This window comes from Oryza glaberrima, chromosome 4 (genome assembly GCF_000147395.1).
Source record: "Oryza glaberrima chromosome 4, OglaRS2, whole genome shotgun sequence".
Taxonomy (NCBI): domain Eukaryota; kingdom Viridiplantae; phylum Streptophyta; class Magnoliopsida; order Poales; family Poaceae; genus Oryza; species Oryza glaberrima.
In genome coordinates this window covers 5,128,471-5,146,293 of record NC_068329.1, presented here as the reverse complement: position 1 = coordinate 5,146,293, position 17,823 = coordinate 5,128,471, and the positions used below count along the sequence as shown (strand labels likewise).

At 45.3% G+C, this 17,823-nt stretch overlaps 1 protein-coding gene across 2 annotated transcripts; it reads left to right on the top strand.

Annotated features, from left to right (window-relative positions):
* The first annotated feature begins 10,532 nt into the window (after positions 1 to 10,532).
* LOC127769855 (beta-1,2-xylosyltransferase XYXT1-like) lies at positions 10,533 to 13,397 on the top strand. 2 transcript variants are annotated; one of them, XM_052295515.1, is made up of 6 exons: positions 10,533 to 10,911; positions 11,074 to 11,151; positions 11,238 to 11,318; positions 11,441 to 11,500; positions 11,800 to 11,877; positions 12,006 to 13,397. In XM_052295515.1, exons 1-6 carry the CDS (start codon positions 10,752 to 10,754, stop codon positions 13,196 to 13,198), a joined length of 1,650 nt encoding a protein of 549 aa, XP_052151475.1. In that variant the 5' UTR covers positions 10,533 to 10,751; the 3' UTR covers positions 13,199 to 13,397. The 2 variants fall into 2 exon arrangements, with proteins under 2 accessions (XP_052151475.1, XP_052151474.1); XM_052295514.1 differs by having other exon boundaries at positions 11,235 to 11,318.
* The last annotated feature ends 4,426 nt before the right edge of the window (positions 13,398 to 17,823 follow it).

The following is a 17,823-nucleotide window of genomic DNA, read 5'->3' as shown; positions in this document are numbered from 1 at the left end:
GCTAGGATTAGGTGTTGGTTCATGGAGGTGGAGGGAGACACTTCCAAGATAGGCCTAGTCTATTACAAGGTCTAAGGCCTAAGTTCGGTTTTAGCAACAACACTGTCTTGTTTTGTCGATTCCCGTTGACTTGGGATAATTTTGGATATGAGACTGGATGAGTTTGAAAGGTGACAAGATAAGCTTTCCAACAAGTCCAACATCACGCAAGGAGCTAGGTCAGGTTGAAGTCAGTACTGTGTTCGGAGGCCGAACTGGATTCCAAAACTCGTTGGACTTGAATATTTTATAGGTCCTTCGTTCATCAAATGTATTCTTTGGCAATGCTTATATTTCTTATGCTTGGTTGTATGCCTATACTTGACGGTCACATTAGATTCATAGTAGTAGAATGTGTCATATTCTCCTAAAATCCTTTATATTTTGGGGCGGAGGGAGTATAATTTTTCTCATATGATGTGTGGCGTTCTGCAGAGCATCAGAATCGAAAGAGACTAATAGCAAAAGACAAAATTACCAAACCAACTAGAGGGGGGAGTAAATAGCAAAAGGCAAATTATTCAAAACTTGAAATATATAAATCTACAATAGCTCCGAATTCATATACGTGCTACAACAAATTTTATGATAGATGACGCACTACAAGAAACTTGAAATATATGACGTTTCTCCACATTTGCCGGATCGCTACAGTACACCCACAAAGTGTTCGTTCAAGATCCTGTTGATTCTTTGGTTTCCTAACATGAACGTGGCCGGGTGAGCACGTCAAAACGTGATCCCGGACGAGCGGATACCATTTTTGTGGTTTGTTGATAGAGATGAGGTGCCGAAGAAGCCGACCACGATGGCAGCCATGGCGGCGGACAGAAACATGCTAGGAACTCGATACAAGCAGGGAGAGGTGGTCCTGCTAGTGCTGTGGTGCGGCGGCAGAAGGTCGACGACGGCGGATTGGTCGCACGGCCGGTCTTGGCTATGGCTGGAGAAAATTTTGGAATAGAACGAGTTTAGCGCTTAGAGGTCTAGAGAAGAAACCAGAAGTGATTCAGACTTCTTTGCTCATTTGCTTTGAGGAAGAGGAGGATTGGAAAAGGAGGGAAAACAAAGGAGGGATTGGCAACGAGCAGCTGCGCGGTTACGAGCTCGGGGCGGCACATGGAGCAGCGCAGGCAGGAGCGAGGCTGCACGCGACCCGACTAGCGCGTGCGAACGCGGGCAGGGTGCAGGGCGGCGCGAGCGGCTGCTGCCTCGGCTGGGCCAGCGGCAGCCGTGGGCCGGAACGGCCCAAACTGAGGGAGATGGGTGGAAGAAGTGAAAAGAAATGGACTACCTATACATTTGCCGACAAATTTTTCCCCAAAAATTTGACAGATGTAATTATAGTACAATCGTAGTGTAATTACACTGTAACTTATATGTAATTACACTGTAACTTGCATATAACTACAGTGTAACTTATATGTAAGTTTCACATAATTTTGAATCGTTAGATCTATTAAAAGATTTGTTTTGGTGAGGAAGAAAACAAATCATAGCACACATAAATGTGAAAGAATTTGTTCCCACGACCTCCATTTTACCGAAATAACATGTACAGAGAGATTTTTGAAAGTTACATACAAGTTACACGATAGTTACAGTGTAATTACATGCAAGTTACAGTGTAATTACACTATGATTGTACTGTAATTACATCTGTCAAATTTTTGGGGAAAAATTTGTCGACAAATATATAGCAAAATCGTTAAAGAAAGGGGTGATGGGCTGGGTTGAGGTAGATTTCGGCCCAGGAGAGATAATGATCCATTTGAATTTTTCAAGAGATTTTTCAATGGATCTTTGGTAGGATATTTCCGAATACTAATTGATGGGATTTGGGATGTTGGAATATTTGCATGATGACTCCGGGATAACTTAAAATAAACATGAACTCTTCTGATGGTTTTGGGAATCTTTCTCTATAATATCTTGGATATGTTTTGGAGAAGAGACTAAACAATGTTAAGCAGGAGGAGGAAACCTAGAGGAAACAAATTAAAGGAAAGTAAAGGATTAGGAGGCTCCAATTCGAAAGAACGAAGAACATCAACTTTAAAGACTTTTGCAAAAAGTTTACCCCTAAAAAATCTAGTATGTTACATAACAAATGGGCAAAGACCATTTTGAAAGCCCACATAGGACCAATGCGATAGCAACCTGTATAGCCCACTAACATTCAAAACAACCCAGTGAACATCAATACAGTGAAAAACTTATAGCTAGCCCAATTTACACACAAAACTAGCCACGTGTCCAATTACAATAACATATTCATTGACCAAAGCAAACATCACAGGTGACCATATCCTACTACTAGATTGCAAAATGAATATATGAAAACCTTTAGCATCGACAAGTCTCCAGCCTAGCTTCATCTGCAATCTGGATTAGGGTGTTCCGACGGCTCCTTGTTGAGGAGCACGGAGATGTGGTTGAATAGTGTCATGTCCTGATTTTTCTCTTTCTGGTTTTTGCACGTGTTTATGAAAATTTAGTTTTGGTTTATTCTCCTTAAATAGATTTATGAAAATTTCATGAAATCAAAATAGTTTAATGTGATTAATTAATTAATTACACCATTGGCTTGTTCTTAATTGGAGTTACTTGGATTTAAGTTGTATTTCGGAAGTGGTGCTCAATTTCTAGTCCATTCCAAATATCCTAAATCCTCCAAAAGATCCAAATAATCTAAAGTTGGAATTTCTAGAAAAGTCCGTACCTATTCCCTTCCTTCTTTTCTCTAATGTTCCCTTTTGCATTTTGCCCCTTCTACTTCTTCCTTCCCGTTTCTTTTTCTCTCCTTTTTCTTCAACCTTCAGTTATATATGGAGCTTAAGCTCCCTTCTACTTTGAGCCGCTCAGCCCGGGAGAGCCCGAGCCACTGCTCCCGCTGTCCCCTCTGCACCCTCGGCCTAGCCCACACAGCCGCCAACCCGAGCCGTGGCGTAGGCCCGTGTCACCAGACCACACCATCGCTGTCACGAGCCCGTGCGTGCAGCACTGTGCTATTGCTGAACTCCTGCAAGAACTGGTGCCACCTCCCAAAAATCGGTGTCGTGCGCCACCCTAAACCTAGTCCCCTTCCTCCCCTATAAATACTACCGGCCATCGACCTTCTCCCCTCTTTTCCGAAGCTGCTCTTGTAGGATCGACGAGGCCGACTAGAGGGGGGGGGTGCATAAGCGGTTTTAAAACTTTTGCATAAAACCGAGTTACATATGGGCAAGGTAAATCAAAATGGTTTTCCACAATCCAAAGCTTGAATCAACTAGTCTCAACTAAGTGCACAAAGAAGTTAGCCTACGTTGAGGTTTGCAAGCCTAGGGTGATAATAGCACAAATAATTTCTAGTATGTAAACATGCTCAAAGTAAATTGGCACAAATGTAAGTTGCACAAAATAAAGAAGATAAGAGAAAAGGATTTTTTTCAACCGATGTTGGAAAGTTGTCGGCTTACTACTTCACCGTTGAGACGAGCCCAACTTCACCGCTCAAACTACCGAGCCTTCGAACCCCTTCGTCAATGGATGGGCAAGGTGGGAGCCTGTCTAGAAGTGGTCTCCCAAGTCTCGATCACTAGTGGTAGCGCTACTCTAATCTCCAGATAGGTGAGCTCCAAACCTTCACAATTAACCATCGGGCCTTCTCCACAAACTTCTTTGGAGAGGTCACCGGGTCAACCGCCACCAAGCTGTCTAGGTCTCGGCAAACACCAAGAGTAACAAATCAAGACCACTTGACTCTTACCAAGTGCCAAAGCTTAATATCATGCACAAGCGCTAAACACCAAGAGTAACAAATCAAGACCCACTTTTCAGCACGGACGCTGATAGTAAAACGATGATATCTCATGACTTGGGTGTCGAAATTTTGACGTTCTTGGATTGTATGGAAAGCTTATTCAAAGGTCTATCCAACACATGAACAATCCTTCTTAGAATCACAACTTTTTCTTAAGGATAAATGGCTCACACTCCCAACAATACTCCACTAGACATACGCACAAGTCACTCACTCCTATTGGAGATGCCCACTTCTCTCTTTGTTTGAAACTTGAGAAAACTCATCACACTTGACTAGACACCCCTAGACATGTTCCTTTCTCTCTTTGTCCACAAAACCAACTCTAATGAGAATTACAGGTGGACATGATATAAAAGCCATGCATCATACACATCTAACCAACCTCATCACATGCATGTCAGAGGCTCTAGTTGAGTCTCAAAAGGATCAAGATCCAACCCGGATTCCTCACTCCAAACTAGACCTAAACCTTAGTGTGCATGCCGAGGGAAAGAGATCATGCATTTCAGATTGAGCGATTTGGACATGGTTCAAATCAAGCCAATACTCATTGAGCCCTCTTAATAGTACGACGCCTATCTAGTAGCCCGGTCTTTACTCTAAACACCGAGACTGGTAAAAAACTAAGAAAAGCATTCTTAGTTTCACTATACCTTTGCCTTGTGGCCATCCAACTCAGGCTCAATTCTTTTTTTTTTTTGACTGAACTCGGGCTCAATTCTTTGTGATCATTCGGTTTTACCATCTTTATGTCGAAGTCTTGACCAACCTTTGTCAACACTTTATTTTCATCACAAGCTTGACTTCATTCTTGTCAACATAGCGATGTCCTTGGCTTGGTGACCATCAACTCATAGTTTAATCTATTAGTCTCATCATGGTGGGACCTATTGCTTTGCATAGCTTAAAGGAAAACATTAGTCCCAACAAATCGGTTGTCAACCTCCACTTGATGACCCTATCAAAAAGTAAGAAATAAGAAATGATACATATCGCTTTATCGCCATGTATTTCATCCTTATCATGATTAAGGTCTATCACCAAAGAATGTGTATCTTCCACATCTCATTATGGAGAAAAACCTAGTTGATAACTCTCACCATTTTCATTTCCATATCCAAGTGAGACTAGTCAAACAAAGGCTCATAAAAACATTAGTTTCATGTAATTATATTTGACCTTAATCAACAAAACCAAATGAAGGCACTTGAACTTACATCGTTGCCGCCATCTCTGCCACGAGAAGCCACCGCCGTTGTTTCTTCTACCATCGAGAGCCGCGCCATTGTGGCTCCACCTCCTCTAGAAGCTGCCACCACCACCTCCTCCGGAAGCCGCCGATGGTGAGCCCTGAGGCCGAAGCCTCTTTGCCGATCTCAGCCGTCCGATCCCCTAGATCCAATCTCCACTGTCGGATTTCCATAACTCTTTCCATTGCCACGTTAGCCCTAGATCCATCCACATTATCTCCATTTTATCCATCTTAGTCCACATGGCAGCAGTCCATCATACATCGAGTCCACCATACTCAAAGCCGCTGACCATGGGTCCCACATATATTTTACTGTTACAAAATAATTCAATTCCCGATATTAAATACCCATAGAATATTCCTGGAATATTCCTTTTATTTTTATCCATGGGTTTTCTTCGAATTCACACTTTCGAAGGTCATAACTCATTCGTTCGAACGCCGATTCGACCTATTCTTCTTCCTAAATTCTTCCAGAAGTGAGCTCTACCGCCTTGTTAAGTTTGTTATTTCATTTAACGTTATCTATTTAGTCTTTCCTTATGTTTATTTGATTCTTGTTTGCCATCGTGTAGACGTTGGAGTAGAGGAGTTGTTCGCTACAGAAGACGCAGTGCAAGGACAGTTTTTGTAGCAAGGCAAGTGCATTCTTTGAACATATTGGACCCAGTTTATAAAATGTTTTGTGTTGAATACATGCATCATTTTATTTATCATTACTTTGATAAGAACTTTGTGGTTGTGTGCCCTTTTGGGTAGCATTTGTTGCACCATGTAATGAACAATGGGCGGATATAATGTTTTTGACCGGGGTGATGGGTGACTCTATATGAACCTAGTTAGGTGGTAATGTATATGTGTGATCGTTACTGGGTATGGTCTCTATGTGAGCTTACTGTCAAGCTATGCGTTATTTAGTTGCTCAAAGGGCCAACTACATGTCCTTAAGCTGCTACCCTATTCTATGTGCTTTTGTAGTTTGGCAAGTTGCCCTAGTTAATTAAGGACTTCACTTCATAATCCATATCCGAGAAGTATACATGAAGGTTAAAGTCTTTGCCTGGCTGTTGTTCCTAGATAGAGTTAATACAAGAGATTTGTTGGAAAGAAGATATTGCAAACCGCCAAATGTTCCTGTTACTTGTGTTTTATGCTTCCTGGGTCTGTGAGAAACTAGAGAGCATTTATTTTTCCAGTGCCCTTTTGCAATTGCTTGCTGGAACACAATTGGTTTTTCTTGGGACACAACACAGGAATTTCATCAAATGCTACAATCTCACAGGAGTGCCCGACCTCATCTTTCATGCTTTATGGAGATATTTCTTGTGGCTTGTTGGCTGTTATGGAAGCAAAGGAATGATTTAATCTTTAAGCATATATAACCTTCTGTTCAGATATGGAAATCTAATCTCAAGGAGGAGCTAAGTCTACATTTCCTTAGACTTAGGATAGCTGATAGACCTATTTTGCAAACATGGATTGGCGTCTTGTAATTTTCTTGCTTGTACAGATTTCTTTCCTTTTTATATATGAAATTTAACCTTGGGGGCTTCCCCCACTGTTTCCCGGTTAAAAAAAAAATCCATATCCGAGAGGTCGAAGTGACACCCCCGAAGAAGGACAACCTCATTGCATTCATGGAAAAAGTGTTAAGGATGGAACTCCCTCTTTAATATCAGAATGACAAGACACTGAAGAGGTAAGGGGTGCAGCCAAGACTGCGACCTCAAAAGTCCGCTGAATCATCCACACTAGCTAAACCCAAGAAAACTAAGAAAGTGTGGCGAGTCAAATAACAATAGTCGTCCGTCGCATCATCTCCGGAACTGGACGTAGCTTCAAATTAATTGGAACGGAGAAGTCCCGCTCGTTGGACTTTAAATAATGAGTCCTTCGCTGAAAGGTAAATTAAGTCAATATCTCATATTTATTTATCTTCTTGAAAATCAAAATGGGACCACTTAGGGATATAAAGAGGTATGAATTGGCATCTTTCTTGGGACCAAACTGTGACACCCTGGACCAATTAGGATAAGGCATGTGTGGCCCATGAGAGTTGTGTGCGCATGTTTAGTACCACCTTGCTAGTTTAGCAAGGGTGGAACCAACTTATAAGGCATTGTCCCTCCAACCATGCCACTCCCTTGTTAACCCTTTTACACGAAACAAGGACGAAAATGTAAATGGGCTGGTGTGTGTAAGTTGGCGCACCCGTCGGATGAATTGGCTATGCGGTTCTAGAGGGCGGTCTGTTACATGAACTTTCACTTTTATTTGGTGGAGGATGCCACTATTCTTACGTCGAAAGGAGGGAAACATGGGTAGCCATTAGGGGTTTGCCGACCCCTTGGTGTGGCCAAACCAGGGGTGGCTCGCCCCTATAAAAGCTACCCCATGGTTATTGTTCTCCATGCATGCCTCAAACCAAGTTGCACTAGTTTTCTCTTGGGTTTCTATTTTCATTCTAGAGTGCTTCTCATGTTATTGTCTCAAGTTTGAGTATCCACTTTTTTCTTCTTGCATATCAAGTTAACCTTAAGGGTTGAACTACAAGAACATAGTGTGGTAGTGTCATTACCCCACAAGAACGTAGTGTGGTAGTGTCACTACCCCACAAGAACGATTTTGTGGTGCGTTCTCGCCCATAAGAACGATTTTGGGGAGTGTTAATACCAACAATGATGACTTTTGTGGTGGCAACCAAGCTCCACAAGGACGACTAACTCTTGGACGGCTAACCGGATTTTGCTAACGTAACCCGTTTTTGATTGTTCGTGTGTTTGTTGCTTTGTGTGCAGGACAAAGAAGAGCTCTAAGCGTTTTCTCAGCGCAATAAAGCGGGCTGCAAGCTCGCGCTCACATCACCATTCCTACAGCTCGAGTGCGTGCCCGTCCAACGAGGACGCAAGAGTGAAGGGCATGCTGAGTCATATGGCCAAGTGCCAATGGATGAGGATCAAGGCCAAACTTTCCATCCCGACTCCAAGCTGGGCTTGCAAAGAGATCAGGATGTGCAGACCTACAACCTCCTCAGGGATTGGGTGTTCACTCATACGCGAGCATACGACCCGGAGCTGCTTGTCAAAATAGGTATGGATGTTGATTTTGCTGTGTTTGTAGAATGACAGCTGCATTCGTCGAAAAATGTGGTTCACTTTTTGTGGAAAAGTTAAACCGTATGTATTAATGTTGAATTTTTTGGGATCCCCACATTACATGCCCCTTGGGGTCTATTTATAGTCTTAGTACGAACTCATGCACCCTAGGGTAAATAAATACAGGGGAATTTACGTGGATACCCTTATAATAGGGACATTTATGAGGGCAATTATAGACAATTCAGCCATGGGCTTCCTCTTAGGCCGCAACGTGGGCCATCATTGACCAATCGGCCCCTTTGGACCCCGAGTTCTCTAGTTTGAGGCAAAGGCCCTTGGCTAGGTGGTAAAGGCTCTCGGCTTCGCCCGAAGCTACTGTCTATGCGTCAATCGGCGCTTCGCTGCTGCGCTTCGCCCTGACGATTGTTGATTCGTTTCGGCAGGTCCGTCGAAGGCCCTTGTGATATGCCTGCAATAGTTGTCGGGTGGAAAACTATATGTTGGGGTGATCTCGTGCCAGTAGATGACCCTGTTTGTGTTTTCTTACCATTCAGTTTCTTTGTATGTTGCGAAATGTGGGGGAAGGTATTATGTTCCGATTCGTCAGGATGGAATACTATCTCAGTATTTCAACAGAAACGACTTCTAGCAACTTATTACAAGAGACTTTGTATGTAGGAAACCACAAGTCAGTGACATCCACAATCCTACCTTGCCATCACTCTCTTCCCTCGGGAAAATACTTTCCGAGCAAAAATATTACTCCATATTCTATGGAAGTAGGATGGCTGAAATGTACTAATCAACTGATTTTTTGGAGGTAACTAATCTATTTATTAAGAGAATATACCGAGTAAATATTATGGCCACGAGAAAGCCCGATAACTAAGAGTAATTTATTTACCAAAAGAAGGTTGGACCAATAACTGGAGGTGATTTATTTACCAGAGAAAAGGCCAGAATAAAATTTGTGGCTAGATTATTATATTCATGAGTAATTTATTTACTAATATAGGCCGATAACTGAGTAATTTATCAAAACAGGACTGGATACAAATTTGTGGCTATATCACTATGCTCATATGTAATTTAATTACTTAGTGAAGGGTGAGGGTGGGGAGAGGGCCGGGCTGCCTATATGTGAGAAGAGTGTTTTAGTTATTGTGCACTCGTATAATCATGCTACCGCCCAACCTTACCACTACTAAAAAAGCATTTTTCCATGCGGCCAAACCCTATTTTTCCATGTGATAGGGGCGCCATGTGGCCAAACCAGATTTTCGCATGCGGGTGCTTATGCGAGCCGTATGCAAAAATAAAATTTTGAAAAAAAAAATAAAAATCTCGAAATTGAAAAACCAAAACCCTAGCTAGCCCGGTGCCACAAGCCTGCTTCAGCTGCCGCCCACCGGCCATTGCTGCTTCCGAGGTCGGGGGCGACGGATCTGCCCGCCGTCGTCGCTCCCGAGGGCGGGGGTGGCGGATCCACCTGATCCCACCACCACCACCGCCACCACCGCCCATCACCTTCGCTCTCGTGGTTAGGGGCAGTGGATTTGCCCGCTCCCACCGGTAGCCGAGGCCGTCGAGGGGCCAAGCCCGAGGTAGCCTAAGCCGCCCGCTGCCCACTCGCCGGCCGCCAAGAGAGAGCGAGGAAAGGATGAGGACCGAAAAGATAAGGTTGGACTTTAAAAAATTTTGAAGTGTTGAGAGGGAAAAGTGGAGGCAAGTTAGGCTTCTCGGTGGATCCTTAACATGCCTGCCTGCGAAAATGTATTTTTACATGTGGCCCCTTAAGAGGTCCCCTTGCAAAAATAGACTCATTTTCGGATGCAGCTATTTAAGAGTATCGTCTGCGAAAATCGATTTTTCCATGCAGACCTCTTAAGGAGCCATATGCAAAAATAGAGGTCGATTTTGCAGACATGGCTAGTTACGGTCCATCTGCAACCAAATAGTGGTCTTGTCCAGAAAAATCGTTTTTGCAGTAGTGTACGTGGGGCCACTACACAAGTTGCTAGCTACATGTGTTTAGAATGTGCACATGTCATTTGATGGCTGGAATGTATCTTGTAGGCCGTCTCAATAAGACAACCCGATGATATATAGTTAAAGCTAATCAAGCTTGAGTAAGCTGTCCTGTTCAATAATTTGATATATAGATAAGATTCCAGTACATCTTTTACTTATACGCCGGAATGTGAGGGCGACGTGCGTGATGGCCCACGACCTAACAGAAAATCAGCTATGGTTGCTCACGTACTGAACTTGTCGTCGATTGGTTGGCTAAGCAATATGTCAAAAGCTGGAATGCTATTATTTTACCACAAATTGCAAGCACAGCCAGTAGAAGAAGCTGATAAAGAAACCTCTCAAAGCGCAGTTCAGCAACAGCCCAAAGTTGATATAGAATCAGTCAAGTAGGGAATTGGAAACGTACTCTACCAAGTAGTACCAAGTACCAACTACCAAGTTCCAATATTAATTCGATTCTTATGTTGAGGCGCGGCCAAACTGCCGCGGGATCATCCTTCTCCCACCGGAGACTCCCGAGATGAGGCGAGGGGAATCGAAGGCGGCGACGAGGGGCGCAAATCGATCGTCGTCGTCGTCGTCGTGGAAGAGCAGATATATTGGATATGGCTTAGTTCTTGGCTTCGTGTTGATGCTGCTCTACTTGATGGTCAATGCGCAGTTCAGCAACAACCCAAATGGTAATTATGATTACTTTTTCTCCATATGTGCTTGCTTAATTATCATCTTCCTTTGTTTGCCTTGGAAACTCGAGAAAGTCTAGAGTTAGACAACAACATGGAGATTCATGTGTTCAATCTTTCCAACATGGAGGTTCATGTCCTGATTTCCTTTTGCCGCAGCTTATTTAGGCCCAGCAACAACTAGTAAAACTGAATCGATTCCTGCTACAACATATCAAGGGAATCAAGCATGGCAAGGTATATATACAGCCTTAACATGATTAAGAATAGCTGTTAGATAATCCCGTTTCTTTTCTTTGCTGAAATTGTGAAGTCTGTAGAAGATGGGAGCAGAGGACTGGAGGAAGGCCACAGGGAGGAGGTAGCTAGCGCACACACGGAACGATCAACAGGCCAACGTCAAGGTAAACGTCAGCTACGTCATTCCAGAGAGCATACTAATCAAGCGACAACAATTACGACATATCCTTTTACCTACTACAAGATATCGAATTCAAATTATTCTCTTTCTTTTTTGCTCCTTCAGAGAAAGATGACGAAAGCGAGAAGCAACGAACAGAGAAAAATTCAATCGAGGAACAATTAGGTACCTTGTTATTTTCATTTCTACCACTACACGTTAAGCTATAAAATAGCATGTAAGCAACCAAATAATAATTTGTTGGTAAAACTGGTATATATGTGTTATTGATATTGTTAAGGAAAAGAGAGTAATTAGATATCAAAATAAAGAGAATTTAAATGAGAGGTGATTGGTGGGAAAAATAGTACTACAAAATTCCTTATATATGACCAAATTTGACTTCTCAAGTTTGTTTTTCTTTCACCGACTTGCCAGCGTGCCACAGTATCACATTTTATCTTATTATGTGTATATGATGTCAGGCAACGACAGGAGCTCTAACTACTGGGAGGAAGGACGCCAATCCGAGAAGAAGGATACGATAGAATTCAGTGAATTCGGTAAATAATAATATTCCTGATGGACCAGCTCTTCATTTCACATGTCATGAATTGCAGCCCCAATACGTTATACCAGTTGTCAAGCGTGGGCGCGTTGTTGACGTGGTGATCAACTGATCATTGATCAGGAGGAGGAACGGACGACTTCAACAATGTTGCCAACACCAAGCCGATCTGCGACACGTCGTTCGGCAAGTACGACATCTGCGTGCTCGACGGCGACACGCGAGCGCAGGGAGGCGCCGGCGCCGGCGCCGCCGCGGTCACCCTGGTCTCGCCGCGCGCGGCGCCGCGGGAGTGGAAGATAAAGCCCTACTCCCGGAAGTACCTCGACGGCCTCAAACCCGTCACGGTGAGGTCCGTCCCCAACCCGGAGGACGCCCCGCCGTGCACGACGCGGCTGAACGTCCCGGCGATGGTGATCGAGCTCGGCGGGCTCACCGGCAACTACTGGCACGACTTCACCGACGTGCTCGTCCCGCTCTTCATCGGCGCGCGTCGCTTCGGCGGCGAGGTCCAGCTCCTCGTCGTCAACCTGCTGCCCTTCTGGGTGGACAAGTACCGGAGGATCTTCAGCCAGATCTCGCGGCACGACATCGTCGACCTGGAGAAGGACGACGACCGCGGCGTCGTCCGCTGTTACCCGCACGTGGTGGTCGGCTATGGCAGCCGCAAGGAGTTCACCATCGACCCCTCCCTGGACGACACCGGCGGCGGCTACACCATGGTCAACTTCACCGAGTTCTTGAGGCAATCCTACTCGCTCCCGCGTGACCGGCCGATCAAGCTCGGTACCAACCACGGTGCACGGCCGCGGATGATGATCCTGGAGCGGACCAACAGCCGGAAGCTGATGAACCTCCCGGAGGTCGCCGCGGCCGCGCGGGCGGCGGGGTTCGAGGTGACCGTCGCCGGCGGCCGTCCGACGAGCACCTACGACGAGTTCGCCCGGGAGGTGAACTCGTACGACGTGATGGTGGGCGTGCACGGCGCCGGGCTGACCAACTGCGTGTTCCTCCCCACGGGGGCCGTGCTGCTGCAGATCGTGCCGTACGGCCGGCTCGAGAGCATCGCGCAGACGGACTTCGGCGAGCCGGCGCGAGACATGGGGCTCCGGTACATCGAGTACGACATCGCCGCCGACGAGAGCTCGCTGATGGACGTGTTCGGCAAGGACCACCCCATGATCAAGGACCCCGTCGCCGTGCACTTGAGCGGGTGGGGAAACGTGGCCGAGTGGTACCTCGGGAAGCAGGACGTGCGGGTCAACATTGAGCGGTTTAGGCCGTTTCTGACGCAGGCGTTGGAGCACCTGCAGTAGCGATCCTTTTTCTCGATGAACAAGCAAAAATGTATATGCATAACACGACGGTGCGTTTTCCTATTCTTATTCTTTTTCCTCAAAATTCCAACACTACCAAGGCAAAGGGCATGTTTAGAGAAGCTTTAGATTCTGAGAAGTAGCTGTTTGGTAGCCAACTTCTGAGAATCTGGAAAAGCTCTGAAACTCAGTTTCTCCAGCTTCTGGCTTCTTAGTTTATTTTTCAGAATCTGTAACTACAGATTCTCAGAAGCTGTGGACTGTTTGGGGCAGCTTCTAGCAAAAGCAGCTTTTGGGAAAAGCTGCAGCTGGGACAAGCTCCCCAAACAGGACCAAAGTGGTCTTTTAGTTCGATCATATTTTAGTATAGAAAATTTAATCGCCAGATCTAGGCTTAGCTTAAGTTAGCACGGATAACAAGAAAAACCATTAACATATGATTAATTAGTTGCGTATCGACTATTATGAAAAGGATTTTAGTTGTTATTTAAAAAAACTGAAATAAAAAGTTTGCATAAAAGACACCGATGTATTAGCGCATCCTAAACTCACTTCCAAACGCAGCTTAAGTAAAGTTATAAAAGGGCTCATTAGCCATAACCCGTTACTATACCTAGAGTTAGGTAGAACGCACGCTAATCTATTTCAACTAGATAATATAGAGAGATCGGTCATTCTCACAGAAAAAATAATATGAAGACAGGGCCAAAAATAAATATACGTTTTGCGCTTGTGGAAGTCGGTAGAGCTGGAGCTTTATCTCGAACTTGTACTAGCTAGCTAGTGATTAGGCTGATTGGTCTGTATTGTTAGGAAACCTATGGGTTTGGGTCCATGAAGGCCCAGCCCATATATATTAATTGGCCCACACCGAAACCTTCCATATATGGAGGAAAGCTATATAAGGAGGAGAGGGGTGATCATATTGTACACTTGTGCTTGAGGAGGATAGAATGATGAATGAGAAGAGAGTCTCACCCCTAAATCTTATATCTCCACTTTTGTAGAATTACAGGACCTCTTAGACTACTTCGTATAGTAGGAAGGTTGCGTAATATGTTATCAGCAGGATGTTTGTATAGTAGGAAGGTTGCGTAATATGTTATCAGCAGGATGTTCTACCAGAGACCGAGAAAGAAGAAGGTAGAGAAATCTCTTGAATCCCCTTGCATCTTGGACATTGAATTGCAAAAAAGAATTGCTCGCATCCTTCCGATTCCGTTTTTGTGGTTTTTGTTGGATTCCATCACTGCCGACTGGGAGTCGCCGGCGAATGCCGATTGACGGAGTTACCACCACCGGCCGCCGACTGCCACGAACAGCGCCGGCCCAAACCACACTCGTACTCACGTTGGCCGCCGGCCGCGCCGTCCTGGCTGCGGCCCCGCCGACCGTTGAGGCTTCGCCCGCGCTGGGCCTCGTTTGCACCGATGCCGCCGCGACCGCCGCATCGGCCGGTTGCACAGGGAAGGAGAAGGAATCGGAGAAAAGAAAAGGAAGAAGAAGCAGCGGAAGGAGAGGAGCATCGCCGGCTGCGCCATAGAGGCTGTGACGGCGACGTCGTCCTTGCCAACTCCATGCCGGATCACTGCGCCTTGTCGGCTGCGGTATGAAATAGCAAAAAAGGAAAAACAGGTGGCAGCGCCGGCCGCCACCGTCGCGCCTGCGCCTGGCAGCCACGCAGTGCCGGTCGCCGGCCCTACCGCAAGCCACGGCGCCTGCTGCTGACCTGGCTGCCGCGCGCTGAACTCGCCGCCGCACGCCGCGACGTCCCACCGCCGCCGCACGCCACGACGTCCTGCCGAGCCGAGCTGCCGCTGCAAGGCCTCGCTGCCGCACGACCCCGTCGTCGACCACGACTGAGACCCGCCGGCCATGTTTTCCTCGCCGCACAAGCCGTGATTTCCATGAAAGAATCAACGGTTGAGGAAAAAGAAGGCAAAGGCAGAAAGAAGAAAGAAAAAAAAAGGCAGCGAGCAGCCATGGCCTCGCCGCCACTGGCGCTCGCTGCCGCCTGGCCGCCGACGCCACCGTGCCACGCCTGCGGAAGGCCGCCGCCGCCCCACGCCCGCACCCGCGCCGCCGCACGGCCGCACTCGCGCCGGCCACGCCCGCGCCCGCGCCGCCGCACGAACGCACTCGCCCCGGCCACGTCCTCTCACGGGCGCGCCGCCGCAGCAAGGCCGGGCCCCGCCGCCGCCTTGCCGTGGCGCCGCCCCGCCTGGCCACCGCGCGCCGCCTAGCCACGGGTGGCCGCCGCGCCGCCGCCTCTCGGCTGCTGGCCTGGCCGCGCCGCCACCGCCGGTCGCCGGTCGCCAGTCGCCGTCGGCCGCCACCTCCCATACATGGCAAGAAGCCATCGGTGGTAGGGAAAAGAAGGAAAGGATAAGGAAGAAAAGGAAAGAAAAAAAAGGGAAAGAATCCTGTGATTTTGCAAAAATGCCCTTGCTGTTTTGGAAATTAAGTGCATGTTCCTCTGCATTGGAATTTTTTCATTTTAAACCCTGAAGTTTACATAAAACACACAAATAACACTCTGCAATTGGGATATTTGCTTGAATGGCATTCGGAATTTGCAAATATCACCAAAATCATATTCTCGTATAAAAGAGCCACGGGACATTGAATTTCGACCCGACTTTGAATTTCAGGTACCTTTATTGCTGATGTTTATGATTATGAAATTTAATTATCACATTTACGATTATTGATTATTTGTGATGCTTTTATTACTTTTAATTAATATCGTTGCGATAAAATATATAGAATTACATAGTATATACTGGAATTATTTGCGGGAATTTTGTGTGTCATTATATTGCAACACTTGTGCATTTTACCAGCATTTAATTTGCGCATATTTTTTAATAACGAAAGATGACTGGCATCGCGGATTAGAAAATTCGCTGAATCTAGAATATCTCTGACATTTGTTTTCCAATGTCGAAATTACAGTAAAGCAAGAAGCCCTATGGTACCGTTAATCCAATCACGCTATAGGCATTGACTCGATGAGTTTAATCTAGCATTTCAAACTCTCGCCAGTGCCTCCAAGCCACTCTCATGAATGAGTATGCTAGAAGAATAAGCGCGTTAGCATTTAGAAGATTATGGTACATACCCTACCTCTCGTAGAGCAACAACTATGAGCGAGAATGGGTATTTTTCGACTATGATTCACTGAGCAGATGACACAAAGAGTACGGTAATACGGTGCACCGAATTTGCACCGAATACTGCGAAAACTCTTGATGTTCTACCCGAACGTGACGAAAGTCGCACGCAAGCATCACTGGTGCACATACAAGAAGTATGCCTAACTAGTTGATAAATGGAATTGCGTAATGTTCATGACAGTACTCACTAGAAGAGCATTGTCTTCCAAAACCAACTAGCACAGTTAATAATGAATTCAACACGAGCAGCTAGCCTGGTACACTTACCTCAACGAAAGAAGAGGAAAAGGGGGAGTAGAACACAGGTGGTCAAGGTGAAACAATCTAGAACTATGAACATTAAAAGAAAAGGACAATCCTAATAGCACACTCATCATGAATTGAGGAGGAGAGCTCCTAGCCTATTTGCATGGCTATGGACGAAGAATCTCCTATGCTATATCGGATCGGCCCTAAATTTGATGTCAGGATAGTAAATAATTGCCATAGCTGTCGAGCAAGAAGCTCGCTATGAAGTTAATTCAATCCGAAGTACCGGGATACCTCGTTGAATCAATATACTTCGTCATCACTTGTTGCAATCTTTGAATAGAGCATTGCATCGAAAAATGGTCCTTGCCCAAGTAGAGCACGCATTTTCCCTGCAATAGAGAATTATTTTCGGTATAAAATTGCATATTTAAGGCATTTACTATTTTGTTGCTCTTTTCTAGCACATAGTTATAATGCTTTGAATTGTGTGTAGCGCCCAAACATAAGAGAAAAAGAATGAATTGTGGTCCGCATAACCACAAATAACACTTCAAGAGAAAAATGTATTTTCCAGACCCATAGAACTGAAAATATTATGACTGTTGCTAACAGCAACAACTGAATTTGTCGGCCTAGAATGTGCCACAGTCATATTACCTATGGAACAATTTTGCACTTTATAGAAGCATCTATTGTCCGTCAACCCCGTTGAACTCTCTAAAAAGTGTGATGATTTGGGCTACACCCTTTTAGCAATGGATTTTCAGCCATTTCCAGTCTTAGAATTATAAGAATAAATATTACAACTCGTATGATCATGGCACATATATGCATAATTTTCCTAAATCATGAAGATTTGTGTCACAGTATGCACCGATAGGAAATTAGTGCATAAACCGCATATAGTTCTAGCATCCCTGAACTAGATTGTGAGGAATATCTGCGGCTCCCATTTGGTGCTATATGGATAAATGTGCTTCCAAAGCAGCAAACATCTAGTGTCTCTTAGACACCGTGTCTCTGCCAAGACTGATCCAGCAAGATCACGTGAACATCAATTGAACTCACTAAATCATCTTTAGAAGTCCGCGAGGACAATACTAGCATTGCATTTGATGATTGGTGAACTGGTAGCACGAAGTACCAAATATCCACATGAATGGACCAAGTATAAGCTATGAATTGCAATATATGCTA